The sequence below is a fragment of the Salvia miltiorrhiza genome, chromosome 3 (genome assembly GCF_028751815.1).
Source record: "Salvia miltiorrhiza cultivar Shanhuang (shh) chromosome 3, IMPLAD_Smil_shh, whole genome shotgun sequence".
Lineage (NCBI taxonomy): Eukaryota > Viridiplantae > Streptophyta > Magnoliopsida > Lamiales > Lamiaceae > Salvia > Salvia miltiorrhiza.
Genome location: NC_080389.1, coordinates 504,597 through 525,676, shown reverse-complemented (window position 1 = coordinate 525,676; position 21,080 = coordinate 504,597). Strand labels below are relative to the sequence as shown.

Here is a 21,080-nt window from a genome sequence, read left to right as displayed (position 1 = left end):
AAATATAAGATATTTAAGATTACATAAAAAAATTATATTAAAATGAGATAGTAAACTTTAACATGTATCAATGCACTAGAATCAATCTAGATTATTACTGAATAATTAGTGGATTTGCCATGTACGTCTCATTGACAGAAAAAAAAATGGTATCACTTTAAAATGAGATACTAATAATTAATTTCTAACTAATGAGATACTAATAATCAGTTTCTACAAAAAATCCGTAATTAATCTCAATTTTTTTAATGATATTGGACACACACTCACATATATATTCTAACTAATTAATTTCACTTTTTTAATGAGGCTACATATATATATTTAAGCAAATAACATAGATCTAAACATAGCAGAAGTTGTAACTGGATGCATCAGTCACAATTCCGTCAGCCCACCGGGCCAGCCCATCGGGTTTTCGGGCTAGCCCTATCGGGTTCCGGGTTAGTCGGGTGCGGGCTAATCGGGCTAGAGGTTTTTTCGGGTTGCGATTTTTCAACCCTAACCCTCTAATTTTGTCGGGTTATTCGGGTCGGCCCACGGGTTTCGGGCTGCATTGACATCCCTACTCAAATCCCTAAATCGACTTGAATGATGAATCCATAGTCTAGCTCAAATCGCAAACTAAAGACCTTAACTTGTGAACTCTTCACTCTCTAAGCCTCAAAATATAGAAAATAACTCCTTAAATGATAATCTAAAAATTTATGACTTATTTTATAGTGAAATGAAAATATTTCATTAATAATCCAATGGTGCTCTTTAAGAAAGACTTCCATCTAAACAACATAGACAACTCCAATTTCTACCTTATTATTCATTTTATAAAAAATAATTCATCGCGTGTAAAAAAAAATTATAATACAAAAGTTCATATATTTGAAGATAGAATTTACTATGATTTATAGTATACAAAACCAAAAATTCGTTAAAGGTTGATGTACCTACTACTTGGGCGTTACTACCTTATTAAAAATGGTCTTAATACACACTTGCCTCATCACACAAAAATATTTCATTACACGCAATGAAAATTCTCAAAGTATAGCATAAAGTGGTGAAGAAAAAGAAGCAAAGACACAAGTTACATTAGAGTTGGTAAACTTTGTACTACAAAGCACAAAGACTACATACTCACAATCATGAAACAACACAATCGCAATTAACATGTTAACGAGTAGCAGAGTCTATAAAACAAAGGTTGTAGACAAACTTCTAAACTGATGAATAAACAAGTTGTTCTAGCTAGGTCTCATGCAAAAAACAAAATTAAACAAAATTAAATTAATCCCGCACTTCTCTAAAGTGAAACACTCTTGCTATGCCCGTGCAGCGCTTTTCGGCTTCATGGTTTAAGGTTCGATCACGAACAAAGGCTGTTGACAGTAAACAAGATAAAGTAAGGATCAAGTGTAGAGAGGTTAGAAAATGTTGTTATTTGGGTGATGAGACTTACAGTGTCGACACTGACTGGCTTGCCATCTTCTGCAATGACCTCAACTAACGTTCCAGACTGATCGGCCTGCAACAAGTGGTTCGGGCATTAGATGAGAATATCTAGTAGGAGTTGATTATACAATTTGGATTGTTATATTTCAGACTAAGGATACATTGTCTTGTACATCAAGCACTTGGCGAAAAAAGACCACAGGAACAATGTGGTAAAAAATTAGCACTTTTATCAGATTTTAGCATCCAAGATGAAAGTTACTACACATGCCAAAAACCAAATGTTGGGAACTCACTACCAGTCTTTAGATTTAGAGAAAAAAGGAGTTTGGAAATTCAGTCGCGATTTAAAAGAAAATGGAGTGGGAAATGAGTAGAAAATTGAGAGAAAAGGTAGTTCAAGATTTGAGTAATAGCCTAGGCCTAGCATCCCTTCAATCACCTTAATCATGACTTGGCCACTTAATCTGGGATTCTGGTATACTCTATTTTTCCATCTTAGGGATAACCAACCCAAAACCAATAGTTATGCCCATGTTTCGGCTATGTTATATGCTATAGTCTAAACTTTTAATAGAAGTCTGTCAGAACTGGAAGAAGTGATGAAGCTATAGCATGTACCATTCATCTACCTTTTCCTGGGCAATATATGGTGTCAGCAATATAAGTTAAATGATTCTTGCTTCCAGAATTATTTCATGCGATTGTGATCTGTAACTTCCATCAGTTCCAAATTCAGCTAAAAAAGTTGCATAATGTGGTGTATTTTTTATAAGGTACCATATGATTTCAAAATGAATGTCGTATTCAGTAGTTTTGCACTAATAACCCTGATTCCCAACAACTTTATAGGCCAATACTTTAGAGATCCTTGACTAAATTTTTATGCAAAATCAGCGAAGGATGACAAAGGACATGCTATATCCAAGATCAAGCAGCAGCATGAAAAGAGAACTTTGTGGGAAGTCTAGATGCCTAATCTTCACATTGTAATGATTCTTGAACAAAAGGAAACAAAAAGTAGTTCAAGCACGAAAAAGATATTGCTAGAAAATGCCAGAAAGCCAAAGTAATCAGATTATTGATATTTACACTAACAACCAGAATGAACAAGGTGCTGGTAGCAGTATCCAAATAAATGCATAAGGAAATGCTTACTTCTATTTCATTCATCAACTTCATGGCCTCAATGATGCATAGAACCTGTCCCTTCTTTACTTTATCTCCAACCTGTGAAGAGAGGTAGAATTTAACGAAAACAGGCATAGGGAGGATGGAATCAATGTGCTTCATACAAGTCCTATCAGAAATCATCTGTCGCTTATGGGTTATGGTTGAAACACATTTAAGCCAATACAAATGATGGAACTGGTCAAAGAGAAGTGGTCTTCAACTCTTCATAACTCCTTGACATATCAAAGGGACATTTATTTGGGTGCTTCTTAATATTTTCGTTGCATACACCAATTACCTTGACAAATGGAGGTTCACCAGGTGCTGGACTTCGGTAGAAAGTTCCTGCCATGGGGCATTTTAGAGGTGGATGAGATGATTTAGAAGGTTGAGCTTTGGGCGGAGAAGGTGCTGCAGATGGTGGAGTAGAAGCTGCAGCAGCTGGCACTGGAGAAGGTGCTGAAACTTGGGGCAGTGCTGCAGGCTGAGGTTGTGATTGATAATATGTCATTGGGGGAGAAGGAGGTGGAGGTAAGGCCTCCTTTTTACGTATTAAGACCTCACAATCAAGCTGTTTCAACTGCAGTTCCACAATATCTTTAGAATCAACCAACCTGCATGAAGGGAGATATTGTCATTTTATTTAAAAGTAGAAGAGGCACTTCAATGGATCATATAACCGAGAATACATACTTGACAAGACTGGCAACTTGACTAACAAATTCGCTTATGGATTCTTCAGATGCCAAAACAGTCTGTTTAGGTTCCTCAGATACTACATCCTTGGCTCCGGCTGAAATCTCTGATTGGGAAGAAGTTGAGGCTGCAGCTTTTACAGATCCATCGACAGAAACCTTAAAAGCCAAAAACAAAAAAAAAAATCTCAAAAAGGGTCTCCAGAGATTTTTCTTTTTAAAAAAATGCCTTGTCAAGAAATGCAAGAAAAACATTTCACCTTATTCAGTTGAGCTTTTACTAGAGAACAATTCCAGCCAGACTGCAAACTCTGAAAAATATAGATTTTACACCATGAAGAGGATTTGACGATGCCGGTACGAGAAAGTAAAAAATAATGCAATTAATTTGTTTCAGTACATGACTTAGCCTAGGCTCATCAAGAATGAGAAATAGACAGTTGAGATGACTTAACAGGGGAAGTTTATATGACTATGAGGAAAACAAATCGATCTCTTTATATATTATTGGACAAGCCAAACAAGTATGTTGATGATTCCACATTGCTCTTGCTAGTTACTTCATCATCCTCTTTAAGTTATTGACACATCTAGTTCCGAAATGTCCAAAAGCCTACATTGTCAATTTACCAAAAATTGAATATTTAGACATCAACATCAGTAACCAACCATTGAGACACTATTCTCACAAAAGAAATTGAGAGTTTAGGTCCTTTCGGCCACAAACGTCAGACAAAGGCCGCCATCAATGATATGATACTGATTTTGTAGCTCCAGTCTTACTAAATCACAGATATCACAAATCCAGTATCCAATCGAGCATTTGAACAATAAAATTTCAAGACATTTCCAATAATAATTTGCTGAAATAATTACCAGAAATCAAGAAATAACTAATTTATCTAATTCCCCTATCAGCCTCCAGCTCCAACAGTCTTGGAAACGAAGTAACTCAACTAAATGACACAAAACGACTTAAAAAAAAGCTAATTGACACCAAATACAGTATATCAGCACGAAAAACTTCAAAGGATCAGCTTCTACACAGACCGATCTCATAAATTCTAGTCAGGAAAACAATAAAAATGATTAAGAAAGTGAAATTTACTAAAAAAAAAACAAAAACTGGTTTATAATTATACCTTGGACGAGAAGCGGAGCTTCGGCCTGGGAGTCAGGCGGAAGGAAACCGAATTGGAGCGAAGGAAGGAATGGCGATGGCAGAGCGGTAAACAGGCGGAGGATTTTCGCGCATTCTCGGACACGGAAGCCGCCGCCGACGCGGTCGCTGCTCCAAACGACGTTGCCATTGCCCCGCCGAACAGCAACACTGTCTGTATCTGAGAGAGAGGGGGAGAGAGAGAGAGTTTGGGGATCCGAGTGAGAGAGAAGCTGCGCTCGATGAAACCAAAGAGTGGAAGATAACAGCTGTACGGTATCTGTGAGAGATGAAACGATGTCGTTTTGGGGAAGGTGGGGTATGGTGATCCGAACTAGTGTGAAGTGGGGCCGGCCCTTCCACATTCTGGTTGTACACCGCGCTGCAGATGAGGTACCCCTGAGCTGCAGCTACTTGTGGACTTCGTCTTCAGTTACCGACACGTGTGGGACGGTGTGAAACGAGCTCTAATGTTTCGCTAAATTGCATTTTGCTACTCGGGTTTAGTTGTTATTTCAGATTAGTACATTGTTTTTGTAAGAATTGCAAAAGACTCCAATGAACTCGAATAAGTTAGAATTCGAATACATTGCAAAAAGAGTCCAATAAATTCGAATAAGCTCAATTTTGAGCTTAGATTTTTGTTGATTACATGTTATTGAAACATATGTGTAGAAAATGACATATTGCTGAATTATACGAGTTGATGGGCGTTCCTTTTAATTTAATAATTTTTTTTCTTTAATCTTCATATCTATCGCTTGTTCACGTAATTCAGAATCTAAAGCGTCACACTCCCTCTTTTTATTTGTGTCTATGAATGCTACATTTTTTTTAACAATAATATCTTCAATTGTGATATAATGCATCCAATATGTTTGTATAGGATTATATCTAACATAAATTATGTTTGAAGCATCACGATAGTAATAGTATATATACGAAGAAAAGTAAGCTATAATAGTTGTTTATATACCTAAATAGTTCACAATATTGCGTCAAATAAACAAGCAACTTGTCTAAATGAGAGAAAGTGAAACATTCAAAATTGGTCCTACCTCAAATCTCAAGTTCTAATTGAGTCCACATGATATGGATGGCCATTTCATCAAATTGTAATCGTATAATAGAACATAGGAAACGATATAATACAAATTTTCTTGCATTTGTGTCACTCAATTTGTGATGATGGAAAGAGACTTGTTTTCTCAATTCAATAAGTAAATAAAATTCAAAAGCAGAAAAAGATCAATCCACAAAAGTTTGGAGATAATAATTTTATTTAAAGCATTGTGTAGTAATCGCAATGTTTCGAGAGCTACTCCTCATTGCATGATAAACACTCTAAAAGTGTCAAATGAGCAGATAGTATATTTGAGACCGTTAAAACTCATGTGAATCAATCTACTTCAAATTTATTGTACTTATAAAAATAGCCCAACTGATTCTAAAGATCAAATCGGTAGTATTTGACAACTTTAATCAATAGCGCTTTAAGTTATTGATTATAGTATTTTTCAAAAATAGAATATTATATAATTTTTTGAATATTTTTATCGTAGGCTATAAATAAAGTATATAAAAAAAATCACATGATCAAGAATTTAGCTAGCTAGAAGAGAATTCTTTATCCCATCCAAGAATTTAGTAGAATACTATAAAACAAACACCTCATCATTTTTAAGATGAAATCTTCAAATTTTCCTCTTCAATTTTGTGGCAGCAAATCTAGTCCCATTTAGGATTTTTAGCGCCGCAGCCACAAAAATTAGTGGTTAAATGACAAAACACGCCCTAGATATTCGGACAACTAAAAAGATCCCGAGGGTAGTTTCGTCATTTCCCATGCCCCCAAGAAATTAACGGTCCATTTTCGTCGACCCCTCCCCATAAATTCGGCCCTTCATCTACTCCACTCTCAATCCCTCTCCACACACAGTAAATTGAGCTGCCATTAATGGCGTTGCAAGTATACAGTGCGGTGCCAAGGACCTCAATTGTGCAGAGCTCTTGGCTGCATGGAGTTGCGGCGAAGCAGATCTGCGTGGGGAGCGATTACCCCCAGCTGATGAAGATGAAGGAGAGGAGGCTGAGCTTGAGCGTGGGGGTGAGGTGCAGCTTGGATGTGACTGCGGAGACCGCGGCCGAGGTGGCGGCGGTGGCGGTGGCGGAGGTGGGGAAGGTGACGGATGTTACTAAGGACACCTTCTGGCCCATCGTCAAAGCCGCCGGCGATAAGACTGTCGTTGTTGATATGTACACTCAGTGGTGAGCTTATCATCTCCACATTTTTTTAATTACTAGTTTTTCAATCGTAATTCATTCATTTTGCTGCATTTTGAGCAGATTTGCTGGTTTGAATTCTTCAACTTAGATATCAATTGAAAACAAAGAAAGTAAATAGGGAAATGGATTGAATGAAGCGGAATTAGCAGTTTTCAACACTTCTTTTTTCTGCATTTCGTGATTGATAAGATGCATAATTGATTTATAACTATTTATAAATCAAGTAAAATTAGCTCAAACGATAGAAACTATTTGAAATATCCAAAATTCTAATCCATCTTAGTAAACAATGGATTAACCTATACTATTTTTATCTATCTAGAGACTAATCCTTAAAAATAAACACTCCTAATTAGCTAGCCCCAAGCATAATCTTGATTGGTTGAGGAGGGAAATATGTCACCTTTTGCTTATATATCTCAACTATAATTTGTCACCTAGATCATGCATCTATCATATCACAAGCATGAATTTACATAGAATTTAAAGGAAAATTTACATAATGTGCATGAGAGGGCCTTCACTTTTTGGGTGTAAATTTGCAGCATGTAATTGATTTGGGTGTCCCTGAAAAACCACTCTACCACTAGATCAACACACGCACACTTAATTCATGGTTTTGTTGAGGAAGAAAGTTGTTTGTATCTGCATTTTGTGAGGAGAGTTTGTTTGATCAACTTGTTGTAAATCAATGAAGCTGCAGCATAACATTTCATATATACAAGCCATAACTTTTGTATATGCAATCATTCTGATTTTGGTTGCTGTGAAATTAATAATTCACACATCATTGGTGCAGGTGCGGACCGTGTAAGGTAATCGCGCCAAAATATCAGCAGCTGTCTGAAAAATACGACGATGTTGTGTTCTTGAAGCTCGACTGCAACGATGAAAACAGGGTTAGTAACAATATTCATTCATTTCCCTAGATTGATAAATAAAGAGAACCCGTTTTTAGTGTGAGACGGGGAACTATTTTTAATATTTCGATTGCCAAAATCTACAGTGAATGCATCGCCTTGTTCCTACAGAAAATGTATTATTGCAAAGATTGATCTGATATATATGTATATATTTTCCTTTGCAGCCACTTGCAAAAGAGCTAGGGATCAAGGTGGTTCCTACATTCAAGATTTTGAAGGATAGCAAGATTGTTAAAGAAGTAACAGGAGCCAAAATTGACAATTTAATTCTTGCAATCGATGCTGTAAGATCCAGTTAGATTATTATTGTTATTAGATTGTACTATAATGTAACTTGTTAATAGATCAAAGACAGCTGCAGTCATTGATAAATGAATCTACAATTCTGCCTACTATGATTCCCAACTATCGCAAAAATCACATGGCTTTCTGAAAAATGCTGCAATCCCACAGATGATCTTTCTTATTCTTTGCAATTACAATATCTAAAACGACGTAGTTTCATCGTTGAATAAAAAATCAAGGGAGCTCTATGCATCTGGTGTTGCCCTTGTTGCGCAAATCCATTGCCTCGGGGCCTCAAGATCGTCTCCGGTGACAGTTGGTACGTGCCATCTGCCTCGTTCCGACTCCTGTCATGACGTTGGTCGAAATTTGAGTGAAACACGAGATGTAACACGGGGAAGTTTCGTTCGTTATGCTTAAGATGAGCGAGAACCTAAACCTAAAACTAAAACTAAACCAACCTGGATGACAATTGAATACGGTGGTGGCATGCACAGCGTGAGCCCGTCTTCGATGGTATATTTTAACCGGACCTGTCGGGAATTAAACGAACGAAAACATGAGAAATTCGAGGCGTTGAGCCTCTTACATGTTTACTTTTGATGCCAAAAATAATGATGAAGAAATAAACCAGAAAAAAGGAAAGAAGAGAAACTACCTGGTGCTTTTCTTTCCATCTAGGGAAGAAGCTATTGCCTAAAAGATTGAATAAGTGATCTCTCATCTCATCGTTCGTCACAAGCAAACACTTTGAACTCACAGCAGCATACAGCCAATACCTAAAGGAAAGCAAACGAAGAAGAAAACAAAGAAAAAATGTCTTCAAACAGCAGGATATATAGATTGCATATCCTTTTTCTAATATATATGTTTTCTTGATTTTCATGAAGCAAGAATAAAGCATAAGCACAATTGAAGCTAGAGGAACATGAACTACTCTAGCTGTGGACATAAGATTAGTACAAGAAGATGGCATTAGGTATAGCAAATTACCAGTTTACTTTATACACCAGTCCAAACTCAAGATTAAATCGAGTGTCGAAGCATGTTTCAATATTGTAGAGGTCAAAGAAACACACACACACATATACACACACAAATGGTAGTAAGTATGGTAGTAACTTGTAAGTACCAATCATCATTTGAACCCTGAGGCGTTGCGTAAAGCGCACCGACCTTTTTCCAGCTTTCCAACAATTTTTTGTTGTTAGGTTTCTGAGCAGGGCCGCCTTTGACTCGTGCTTGGTGTAGAACAACAAGGGGTAATTTCTTTGATGGGCTGATTTGACGCAACTGATTCACAACTCTCTCAATCTTCGAAAAGAAAGCACCAACATGAGTAAGTGTACACACACTACCATTCAACAATAATACCCAAAGACGCGTAGTTTATTGCATTCTCAACAAGAGGAAAGACATAGAGGCTGTGAAATTTCAACTTCTACCTGACCAAAATTGAACGTGCGTTGATTAGCAAGACCCAAGTTCGCACCATCAACTACAGCATCAAATGGACTGTGCCGTTGCAGCCACTCCTGAATTAACCAGCCAGCACTTTTAGCATCACAACAAAGTCTCATCATATTTAGAAAAACACACTTCAACTATGTTTCTCTATAGTGAGATTAACAATGAAAGCTTTGTTCAATCAATCACTTTTAGCATCACAAAGTCTCATCATATTCAAAAAATACACCTCAAAACCAACAAGTGAGATTAACATATAACAGTAAAAGCTTAAGCAAGATAATACATTAGTTCTATAAATGCATATGCTCTTGAAAGCAAGAAAGACCTGAAATTGTGCAAAGTTGTTCTTGACTTCCCTCTGGGAGGCTAACTTAGCCAGGGACTTGGCGAAATTCTCCGTCTCCTCCGGATCAATATCAATGCAAACGAGCTTCTCTCCGCACGATTGGCATATCCCAGCCTCATTCATCCTAGTCCTCACCACTCTCCAACTACCCTCCCCCAACCATCCTTGCCCGTGCCACCCGCCCCCTCCCTCCAAAACCCCTTTCCTCACGCCCCCGACATCCCATTCCCGGGCCCCGACTTCAGCAGCCTTTCTTGAACTAAACCAGTCCTCCACCACGGATGCAGTCTCCTCAGACACCTGCCTCACAGCAGCCCTCAACCTATGCATAAATTCATACACTTTCCCCTCTCGCTCGACTCGAGAACTAACCCTAAGGAGTGCAGAGAGCTCAGCCTCCTCAGCAGACACCCCACTCTCCACCATATGAGAATCCACCTCATAAGCCTCATCTGCCATCCCCTTGTTACAGAAACCGAACAATGCCGGCCCATACGACCTCAATTTGGGGGCAATTCCATGATTCTTCATCTGCTTAACTAGGGTAAAAGCCAACTCCGGATCCTCTCTTGAAGCAGCCAACCTCGAGATGTTTGTGAATGTCGCCTCATTTGGGGCAACATTATCAACTCCCATCTGCTTAAAAATCTCAAATCCTTTCTCGAAACTCCCTCCACTCGAGGAACACAAGTAAAGCAACACATTGTAGTGATGCAGATTGAGCGGAACGGTATTCGCCTTCGCCTCCTCGTAGAGGCGGAGGGCCTCCGCGAAGTCGCCGATTTTCGAGCACTGGTCGAGTTTCACGCGCAGAATCATGTCTGGGGCCTCTCTACGCGCCTTTTTCGTCATTCGATTGCTCAAATCCGTTGAATTTTTTACGAGAGCCTCAGCGGAAGCGGAGGAGAAATGCCTTGCTTTTCTTTCCATCGAAATGGGGCTTTTTGGCAGCTCCCTCGCGTTGCATATAATCTTCAGTGAACAAGTATGGTGCTGCCGGAAATAACTGAAGCATTTAGAATGCAGAAGAAGCGTGTTGGAGCTCTTGCGGAAGTGGGAAAGGAGAAGAGAGGTTTTGGGTGAGACCGCCGCCACGCGGAGTATCATCCCTGCTAAAAATTGAATCCTCGAATTCAAGAAACTGCGACAAAGTGCCCGCCAACTGCTCGATGGAATTACTCACTCAACTTCTGCGAGAAACGGCGACGGCGAATAGCGCCGACTTCCATTGCCTGTTTCCGGCCTCCAAGGCTCCAAAGTGAAGCGGCTGACAGAGGAAACGAGTGATGACGGCGCCCAAAATGGTGATTTTAAATGGAAATCAATTGCAAAGTTTCTTCCTTTTTTTTTTTTTTTTTTCTGTTTCTTAGGTTTACTATTTACTTTATCAATATCTACATTTTATCTTTTACATATATTGATTATTGACCATATATTAATATTATTACAAATCTCTTTTGAAAAATCTCGAACCTTATTACGCAAAAAACATATAAATATCAAGTCTTTCGAAATATAACAGCAAAATACATCAACAGGAATGCGATGAGCAGAGACAGAGTAGTTAAACCCTTTCTTGTATGAAAAGGAACTTTTTTCTTTTTATCCATAGCCCGCCATCTCGTTTATTTCGTTTATTCCCTTTTTATTAAGCCCGCCTTCCACGTTTTATTTAGATTTTTATTCATCACCAACTCTTGTCTTCTTCCGAGATATCCATTCATTCATATAGGCTGTCTTTGGTTGTCTCAATATGTTTAAAGCTTCAAATCTGGAAGTGATTATTTTCGGTGGCAATGGATTGGGGGAAAATGCGGTTGGTTTTGTTGATTTCGGCAGAGTTGATATGTTGTGTGATGGGCCATTTTGTGTTTGAAGTTCAACACAAGTATGGCGGAGAGGGAGAGGCGGTCTTGGGAGCTATGAGAGTTCACGACTTGCAGCGCCATGGCAGGAACCTTGCTGCCATTGATTTTCAGCTAGGCGGTCACTATTCCCCCGCTTTACATTCGTATGTCTCATTTTTTGTTCTTATTTTTATTTTTTCTGAGTTGGGTGTGTCTCATTTCATCATCTGATTTTTTGGATTTTGAATTATATGGCCATATTACTGTACCTAGAATAGAATGTGTTGGGAATAATTGATGAGCACTTGACTCCAGATACATGATCTTTCTTTTACTTGTTGTAAGAATCAAGAATAATCCTTTTTGCTGGTTTAAGTGATTTTGTTCTGTTACTAGTTAGTTCCAACTGCCTTTCCCCCTTTCTTGATGTTGAAAGAAATGCCACTCTAGGAAAAGGGAATCTGTAGAAGCTCGCGGTGAATTTGATCTGTCTTGTTGTGTTGAGGTAATGGTGCCTTGGGTATTCAAGCGTACTCCACAAGGCACATATATATGAGTTGCATCCATTTGTAACCTTAATCAAGACTTGAACTAACTGTTTTTGATGTTGGAAGAAATGTCACTCTAGGAGAAAGGAGCCCGTAGAATCTCAAGTGAACTTGATTATCTTGCTGTGTTGAGATATGGTGAATCGATTGTGCCTTGGATATTCAAGCATATACTCGAAGGCACATATGTATGAGTTGTATACATTTGCAATCTTTATCAAGACTCGAATTCCCCATGATTGTTGTTAGGTTCCATGATCAGGGAAGACTATATTTGCTCTTGATTGTAATTTAGTGGTGGAAACACTTACCTATTGCTCTATATGCAAGGTTACAAGTGGTACTAGTCATATGAATCTAGAATGTGAATCTCAAAGCTTATTTGGTTCTACCAAAATTGCTATATACTACACCAGTATTGACATGATTGCAGGACTAAGTGGTTCTGTATTTGTGAATCTCAATGTTTATTTTGAATTTTTGATACACTGATTCAGGCTGTATTTCACCAATATCACTATCGGGACTCCTCCAGTCGACTACCATGTCCAGGTAGATACAGGAAGCGATACATTATGGGTGAATTGTCACGACTGTGAAACTTGTCCCACGAAAAGTGAACACGGTGTATGTTCCTTTCTTCTTTCTCCCAATCCTTGTTTCTTTCTTCCCATTTCTTGAATGAAATCTCCTAATATTGAATCCTGCAGATAGAATTCAAGCGGTATGACTTGGCTACCTCTTCGACTGGGAAGAATATCACCTGTGATGAGGAGTTTTGTCGTGCTGCATCGAGCAGCCCGAATACAAATTGCCAAGCTGGAAGGCAATGCGAATATTCTGTTAGTTATGCAGATGGGAGCAGAACTGGGGGATACTTCGTCAGAGATAATCTTAGATTCAACCAAGTCACTGGAAACCTTCAAACCTCAGCAATGAATGGATCCATAGCTTTTGGGTACCTATTCATGTCTCCCTTGAGTTTTTGTTCCACTGTTTGAACTTTTTCTAAAAATCTTTGTGGTCTGAGATAGGTGCTCAATGTCTGAAGACCCTTCGAAATCTGTTGATGGAATAGTTGGTTTTGGACGAGGAAACGAATCCATTCTTTCACAACTTGCTTCATCTGGAAAGGCGAGAAAGGTCTTTTCACATTGCTTAGATGGAAACCGGGGAGGTGGGATTTTCGCTATTGGAGAAGTAGTGGATCCGAAAGTCAATACAACGCCGCTGGTCCCAAATGTGTATGTGATCTTAACTTCTGCATCATATGACTAGGAAATCTTGAAACTGCTCATGAACATCACCTAAATTTTATACATTTATTAGGCCACATTACAATTTGAATCTGAAGTCAGTTGAGGTAGGTGGCCAGTTCTTAAACCTTTCGACAGACTTGTCACGTAGAGGGACTATAATTGACAGTGGCGCATCATTGGCCTATCTTCCATCCGAGGTTTATCGACAGCTTTTGGACAAGATGATGTCGCAACATCCAGATCTGCAGACTCGTCCAGAGCAAGGGTTCACATGTTTTGAGTACAATGGAACGTAAGTTTCGTGACTGTTACATAATTACGCAAAATACAAAGCCTTTGATGCTATATACCTTATACATCATCACGTATTTGTCGCAGTCTTGATGATGACTTCCCAATCGTAAATTTTCATTTTGAGGGCTCTCTCGTTTTGCCAGTTCATCCCCGTAGCTATCTCTTTCACTTCCATGTAAGTCGTTCGATTAATTTGGTTGGAATGTCATTAATAGAGTGATTTGGATGAGAAAATCACATAATTCTTTTGCAGGATAATGTATATTGTATAGGTTGGCAAAATAGTAGCATGCTGTCAATTGATGAAAGGGAGATAACTCTGTTGGGAGGTATGTTTGATGCCTACTCTTTTACATAAACTTCTGCAAACACTTTTTCTTTGAAGAAAAACAAATACATCATTATTTGAAAAACTCCCTTTTGGGATTTATCCTCAAAGATTCTTGCCTTCATGCTAAGACTTTCCCTTTTCTCTACTTACCTCAATAAAGAATTAACCTTTTTAGCAAATGACATCTGTAAATTTGCAGACATAGTATTATCAGACAAGCTTGTTGTGTATGACTTGGAAAATCAGACAATTGGATGGACAGAATATAACTGTGAGTATAATTTGTGAATAGCTCTATATTCTTAGATACATATTTGGAGATGATTTAGGAGGTGATTGTTGTTGCATTTTGGGATGGGAAATTTGCAGGTTCATCAAGCATGAGAGTGAGAGATGAAGCAACAGGAAATGTTTATGGTGTTGCCTCACATCTTATATCTGCTGCTACTCAAACTCTCTTCAAACCAAGTTTTGTAACACAACTTTTGCTTGTAGTTATAGCTGCCCTCATACAATGAGACCAGGCATGCAAAACTACGTCGTTTTGATCACATTAGGTCTTTTTTTTTTTATAATACTGTCATAGTATCAAGATATTTTTCTAGAAAAATAAAAATACATGTCATTTCATAGGTTGTATATTGAGAATATTACTTTTCTATATTCCTTTTATGAGATGTGTGAGGTTTTATTTTACATCTTAGCAATTTTTGGAGTGTATTGAGTTGAGCTCAACAGTCAACACTAGTTACCACATTTGTTTATGAATCCAATCCAATTTCATGGTAAAGATGTAAGGTAGGTTTAAAAAAATAAAAATAAATAAATAAAGATGTAAGGTATACGAAACTATTTAGAAAATTCTTCCACCATTGATATATTCAACCAAAATTAAAGAGTTTAGAGTGTCATTGTGGGAAAGGCTTATGTTTTTGACTTTGTGATTTGACTCCGACTTTGGTCAATATGTTGAGTTTTTATTTTAAAAAATTTCCTTCCAATATCAAAATTTAAATGACACCGGCCATCTAGATTATCAATTATTAAAACGACAAAATTAACCCTATTATTGGTTTTAGATGAAAATGTACAATTTGTCAAGGTTTGAGTCCTAGAAAAGTAGGTGTATTTATACCTCAAAAAAGGGAAGGAAGAAAAAAAAAGGGGGGGAAAATAGAGTACTAGAAATAGTAGGTGTATTTACCTCAGAAAAAGGAAAAAGGGCAAAATAGGTGTAAGAATCTAAACAGTATTTCAACAAGAAAATAAATTGGAAAAGTTGGGCTGTTATTTTCCAAGGCTTGTGGTCTGACACAAGCAAGAATGTGAGTCGGAAATCAAAAATTCCAAAGAGCAGATAAATACATACATATAGATACACTTTAAGACCTCACTCTCTTGGAAGGTCCGTTTTCAGACACCACATTTTGCAGATGCTAGAGAGAGAAACTGAATGCGGACACAGAGAGAGGCTGAGTTGATGTTGAATTGAACCCTTGTAAGAAAAAAAACTTTTTTTGTTTTTGTTTTTCTCCTTTACTTCCGTAGATTTGGGGTTGAGTCCAAAGGACTTTTACTAAATCAAAGCTTCATCCCATTTGTCTCCTTTATCCAATTAATCCATCTCTCGTTTCTCATTCATTTTTCACTTTTAACCTTCACATTTATTTGACCGCCAAAATTTGGCTTCTACCGAGATTTCGATTCATTCATACATACAGGCTTGACTTTGTTTACAATTTCCAAAATTTTTGAAGTAAATTGTTGGCGGCGGCAATGGATTCCGGGAAAAGGTGCTTGCTTTTGTTTTCGGTTTTGTTGATTTTGGCAGAGGTGATGTGTGTGGTGATGGGCAATTTGGTGTTTGAAGTTCATCACAAGTATGGTGGCCGCGGCGAGGGAATGGCGGCGCTGGGGGCGCTGAGAGCGCACGACTCGCGCCGCCACGGCAGAATGCTTGCCGCCATTGATTTTCAGCTCGGCGGCGACGGCTCGCCCACTAGCGCTGCGTACGTCTCACACACTCATCACTGATTTGATCTGTGTTTTATGTGTTTGTTCAAATGCTAGACATAAAAATTGAATCTTTGAGATGTGTAGTTGTTTTCGAAATTCAATGATATGGTCTTGTTGCAGTGTTGTTTGAACCTTATGAGTAGTGCTTGATTGAATTGATAAGTCGTTGTAGGGTTGACTTAATGATTGGCTCGAAATAGATGATTTTTCAAGTCGTGTTGTTCTTTCGTTGTAAGATTATTCCTTTATTGCTGTTAGTTTTATTGTTCTGTTAGGGAGCGTTGCTTTTTAGGATTTTGTTTTGCTTTGATGGATATGAACTTTGGGACAATTTCTATCATTTGAGCTAATTTTACTTGATTCATGCCCCATTGAGAGAGTGGGATTTGAGATATCCTAGTGACGAGGTTGAAAATACCCAATCATGCATTTTATCTATCTTAAAAAGTAAACTAAATCATGAGGATGTTCACTGGATGAACTAGTTCCAACTTCCAACGGTTTTTTATATTGTTGATGTTGATATATCACTCTGGGAAAAAGGAATATGTCAACTGAACTGAAGCAAGAAACTTGTACAAGCTCGGATGAATTTAATAGTCTTGAACTTCTTTAGTGTTGAGATAATGTTGATGAAAGATGCAGTCTTGGAGAATATGACTTCCATCCATTTGCATCTTCGTAAAGGAAAAAAATACGATTTCCATCCATTTGCATCTTCAACCTAGATACTCCTTTGTCAGGACTGGATTTCCCCGTTATTGATAGTTTGATGAAATATCTTCTTGAGTTCATGATCTTATTCCTCAACCAGATCTCTATCTGTTTGCTCTTTAAAGAGTCACAATTCAATGTAAGTAGATTCTATTGTTCCAAACATTTCTGTACCTTTTAAATATACAGAACTAGCATGACCATCAGCTCATGATGAAAAAGTTGGCGGGGTTGTGCCAAAATGTAAGGTTGACTTAAGTCGTGTATACAAGTAGTGATATCATGCATGGCCATATATTGGCTAGCTGATCCCACTTAACACTTGATAGCTTCTGAAGTTTTACTTTAGTAGAATCATCTTGGATTTAATGCATCGTATCCTCCAGAAATGGCACTGCTATGCACAATATATAGATGGAAGTAGTTTCACACTTGGTTTAGGTTTAGCTGTAAATATTTCTTAGGGGAGGCTTGTTCGGGGGTAATAGAACTAGGGAATGAGAATGAGAGAGTAATCATTTCCAATGATGATCCTCATGCAATGGGCATAAGAAGTCGGGACTCCTCAATGCCAGCATCCATTTTGTGGTGAAAATAAGTTAAAAACCATACAGTAAATTGAACATTTCCCTAGGCTGCATCATCTTTTGATCGAGGAACACAACTGTTGCTACTGATTGTGTATAGTGGTGGGAACGCTCTTTTATTAATCGATATGCAACGCTACAAGTTGTTGTGGTCATACGAATTGATAATGCTAACAATTGTTTTTGTTTCAGCACTGTGCCGTGTTTGTAAACCTCAATGTTTATTTGATAAATGATGTAGGCTTTATTCCAGCAAACTTGCTGATTATCTTGGTTTCAGCACTGGACAGCTCTGTGTTTGTGAATCTCAATGTTTATTTGATTCACTGATACAGGCTCTATTACACCAAAATTACTATCGGGTCTCCTCCAGTTGACTATCACGTCCAGGTAGATACAGGAAGTGATATTTTATGGGTGAATTGTCACAACTGCGACAGGTGTCCCACTAAAAGTGATCTCCATGTATGTTCCTTTCTTCTTTCCTTTTTTGCATTTTCCTGGTTTCTTTTTGCGGTTTTCTTCATGTTTCATTAACGGAATCTCAAGATTACTGTTTTCCCAATCCAACACGCACCTCTTTCAACTGCAAGTTTCTTCTTATCTAGAACGACTGCTATATGTTTATTTTCCAACCCTCCAGATAGAATTAAAACAGTATGACTTGGCGGCTTCCTCCAGTGGAAAGGTGATCACTTGTGATCAAGATTTCTGTGATGCTGCGTTCAGTAGCCCAAATGCAAATTGCCAAGCTGGTATGAACTGCCAATATTCTGTTACTTACGGAGATGGGAGCAGAACTGAGGGATACTTTGTCAGGGATAATTTCAGATTTGACCAAGTGACTGGAAACCTTCAAACCTCATCAATGAATGGATCCATAGCATTTGGGTAAGAATTCATACCTTGAACTTCAAAAAGACTTGCTTGAGCTTTCTTTTAATCTTCCTGCATGTTCAGTTTTATTAGAAATTGTTTCGTCTGCCTCTTCTGTATCTTATGTTTCTGATCTGAGATAGGTGCTCAGCCAAACAATCTGGAGAATTGGGTTCATCTTCTGAGGCCGTTGATGGAATAGTTGGTTTTGGACAAGCAAATACATCCATTCTCTCACAACTTGCTTCGGCAAATAAGGTGAAAAAGATCTTTTCACATTGCCTAGATGGTAGCAAAGGAGGTGGAATTTTCGCTATTGGAGAAGTAGTGCAGCCCAAAGTCAACACAACACCACTGGTTCCAAATGAGTATGTAATGTTAACTTGTTTGTTTGTTTGTTTGTTTTCCCCCTTCTTTTCTTGGACAAAATTTGAGTTACTTGGCATTTCATTTGCATTTAGATAGGGAAATGACACGAGTTGGAACGATATTTACATTGTATGTTATAAAATGAAATCTTAATAAATATATATGGGCCCTGGATCAGCTTGGACCCATTTGACTGGGATTGGACGTGCCTAGATACCTGTTTGGTTGGGTTTAGACATGCCTCAGATGGGGAGGTGGATGAAGGTAAAATGTCTCAATGTTGTGAGAAGCTCGCCTGTGGTGTATGAGTTTCAAGAACAGAAATTTGTACACAAGTTTTAACAATGTGTTCATGTCAGCCTGAGGATGCATTACATTTTCGTGACTTGTCTGAAGAGTTAAAACATTACTAAGAACAATGCTCAGATGCCTTCTAAATGATTTTACATATGCCTTTGTGTGAAATAATGTTACCGTTTGACTAAAACATTTCACAATTTGGATAACCTCAGGCCACATTACAATGTGAATCTAAAGTCAGTTGAGGTAGGTGGTCAATTCTTAAACCTTCCGACAGACTTGTTTGACACGGGATCAAGTAAAGGGACTATAATTGACAGTGGTACAACATTGGCGTATCTTCCATCCGAGGTTTATCAGCAGCTTTTGGACCGGGTACGCAACTATGTCTTCATCCTTAATATTAAATTTGTATAACATTGGTTTCTTGATCATTTCATCTCAGCCTGCATTTATGACTATTGCTGCTTGCCTCTCTTTGTCGTCCCACATCTCTGATTATCTGTCTGTCTATTCGTCTGAAAACTAGATGATGGCGCAACATCCAGATCTGCAAACTCATATAGTTGAGCAACAGTTCAAATGTTTTGTGTTCAGTGGGAAGTAAGTTACATGACTGAGAGATTTTTCTATGTTCATTCATGTGTGTGCACAAGCGTATCTCTTTGTATAGCACACACAGGTTATGCACAATACTAGGTGTTTGAGTTAAATCGGCGTCGTGCCAATTCTCCAATTAAAACTACTTCAGGTAGTGATAATTTGGTCCTGCCAGCAGGGACTAACTTTTTGCGTTCGTCTTGTTCTTATATGCCTGCACATTTGATTCTCTATCTTTATCCAACTAAAAATAAAAATGATGGGCTGTTTCATGTATTTGTTGCAGTGTGAATGATGGATTTCCAGTTGTAAACTTCCATTTTGAGGACTCTCTCGTTTTGCCAGTGCATCCCAGCAATTATCTCTTTAAAATCGGTGTAAGTGATTTGGTTTGGATCCCAAAAACGCTTTCACTAAGGTTGAAAACTTCCTAATCTTGCAAGTTCCAGTCTCTGGTATTATGATGGTTTTTGTTTTTCTTACATATCCGTGCTGTAATATCTTTTAATTAACACATAAAAACATGTATGCTTCTGCTGTCTTCGAATCATAAAGATGCCGTCTTCGTGATTTCTGTATGATACTGTGATGAGTAGATTATTTGAAGTATAATTCTATTTGTGTGATGATAGTTTTATGAACTTTTTGGTTAGGAGCGTGTTAAGTGATAAGTGATCAGTCCCTTTTCTTTAGTGTTCAATTCAATTGCTTGTCTGTGTAAAATATGTAACGTCCGAGTTATGCATAAATACTGTAACTGCAATTTTGCAGGAGAACGAATATTGTATAGGTTGGCAAAATAGTGGGATGCAGACAAAGGATGGAAGGGAAATAACTTTGTTGGGAGGTATGTTTCACTGCTATTGTTGAACTTCAAATCATCGACTAATGTGTTGCAACTTTGTTGATGCAATATTCTATTTCATCTTCTTGTTTTATTTTATTTGCAGATATAGTATTATCGGACAAGCTCGTTTTGTATGACCTGGAAAATCAGACCATTGGATGGACACAATATAACTGTGAGTATACTTTTTTTATTTTTGTCCTTCTATATTGGCAATATTGTCGAATTTAACTTGTGATTGTTCTTAAAAAAATCCCCTTTGATAACATAATCAAAGTTCAATCTCGTGAGGTTGTATTTTTCTGATGTGAATCGCAGGTTCGTCAAGCATCAAAGTGAGAGATGAAGCTACGGGGAATGTTTATGCCGTTGGCGCACATGATATATCATCTGCTTTCAGTCTGTCGAAGGCGAATTTTATAGCAATCGTTTTATTTATAGCTGCCCTCCACAAACTGATAGAGTGAGTGAGTGAATTATACAGCAGCAGCAGCAGCTTTCTCAGGTAATGCTGCTCTTGTACAATAGTATATGTTGATGCTGGGGGCCATTTGTACTTGCATTCTTGAACTAATGATAGAAAAAAAAAAAAGGTTTGCTTCGATTCGAATGGTTAAAATTCTCTCGTTTTTTTCGTCTAAAACGCGTAGCCTCTTGTAGCAACCCCCATATTGCTGAAGTTCACTGACATCTTAAGACTAGGTAA

At 38.0% G+C, this 21,080-nt stretch overlaps 6 protein-coding genes across 8 annotated transcripts in view; 3 read left to right on the top strand and 3 right to left on the bottom strand.

Annotated features, from left to right (window-relative positions):
- LOC131016908 (uncharacterized) overlaps window positions 1-21,080 on the bottom strand; it is a 1,184,262-nt gene that overhangs the window by 700,417 nt on the left and 462,765 nt on the right. The window lies entirely within an intron of this gene.
- LOC131016926 (biotin carboxyl carrier protein of acetyl-CoA carboxylase 1, chloroplastic-like) lies at window positions 1,069-4,923 on the bottom strand. Of its 2 annotated transcripts, XM_057945730.1 has the most exons (7): window positions 4,460-4,923; window positions 3,578-3,628; window positions 3,316-3,476; window positions 2,921-3,236; window positions 2,608-2,679; window positions 1,457-1,522; window positions 1,069-1,376 (listed from the first exon to the last, which is right to left on the bottom strand). In XM_057945730.1, the coding sequence occupies exons 1-7, from the start codon at window positions 4,625-4,627 to the stop codon at window positions 1,353-1,355; spliced, it is 858 nt and encodes a 285-aa protein (XP_057801713.1). In that variant the 5' UTR covers window positions 4,628-4,923; the 3' UTR covers window positions 1,069-1,352. The 2 variants fall into 2 exon arrangements, with proteins under 2 accessions (XP_057801713.1, XP_057801712.1); XM_057945729.1 differs by lacking the exons at window positions 1,069-1,376; window positions 1,457-1,522 and having other exon boundaries at window positions 2,410-2,679; window positions 4,460-4,857.
- LOC131016961 (thioredoxin F-type, chloroplastic-like) lies at window positions 6,127-8,077 on the top strand. The gene is made up of 3 exons (XM_057945804.1): window positions 6,127-6,744; window positions 7,562-7,661; window positions 7,850-8,077. Exons 1-3 carry the CDS (start codon window positions 6,434-6,436, stop codon window positions 7,982-7,984), a joined length of 546 nt encoding a protein of 181 aa, XP_057801787.1. The 5' UTR covers window positions 6,127-6,433; the 3' UTR covers window positions 7,985-8,077.
- On the bottom strand, window positions 8,092-10,982 carry LOC131016861 (proteinaceous RNase P 1, chloroplastic/mitochondrial-like). Its single transcript, XM_057945639.1, has 6 exons — window positions 9,766-10,982; window positions 9,416-9,505; window positions 9,103-9,284; window positions 8,629-8,749; window positions 8,432-8,503; window positions 8,092-8,317 (listed from the first exon to the last, which is right to left on the bottom strand). Exons 1-6 carry the CDS (start codon window positions 10,891-10,893, stop codon window positions 8,216-8,218), a joined length of 1,695 nt encoding a protein of 564 aa, XP_057801622.1. The 5' UTR covers window positions 10,894-10,982; the 3' UTR covers window positions 8,092-8,215.
- Window positions 11,303-14,763, top strand: LOC131016877 (aspartic proteinase 36-like). Its single transcript, XM_057945659.1, has 9 exons — window positions 11,303-11,797; window positions 12,679-12,808; window positions 12,892-13,139; window positions 13,216-13,425; window positions 13,511-13,732; window positions 13,819-13,909; window positions 13,988-14,063; window positions 14,265-14,336; window positions 14,435-14,763. Exons 1-9 carry the CDS (start codon window positions 11,583-11,585, stop codon window positions 14,581-14,583), a joined length of 1,413 nt encoding a protein of 470 aa, XP_057801642.1. The 5' UTR covers window positions 11,303-11,582; the 3' UTR covers window positions 14,584-14,763.
- Window positions 15,245-20,993, top strand: LOC131016871 (aspartic proteinase 36-like). Of its 2 annotated transcripts, XM_057945650.1 has the most exons (12): window positions 15,346-15,563; window positions 15,823-15,858; window positions 15,936-16,074; window positions 17,718-17,847; window positions 18,026-18,273; window positions 18,402-18,626; window positions 19,140-19,302; window positions 19,457-19,530; window positions 19,814-19,904; window positions 20,299-20,374; window positions 20,478-20,549; window positions 20,693-20,993. In XM_057945650.1, exons 3-12 carry the CDS (start codon window positions 15,968-15,970, stop codon window positions 20,839-20,841), a joined length of 1,335 nt encoding a protein of 444 aa, XP_057801633.1. In that variant the 5' UTR covers window positions 15,346-15,563; window positions 15,823-15,858; window positions 15,936-15,967; the 3' UTR covers window positions 20,842-20,993. The 2 variants fall into 2 exon arrangements, with proteins under 2 accessions (XP_057801632.1, XP_057801633.1); XM_057945649.1 differs by having other exon boundaries at window positions 15,245-15,563; window positions 15,823-16,074.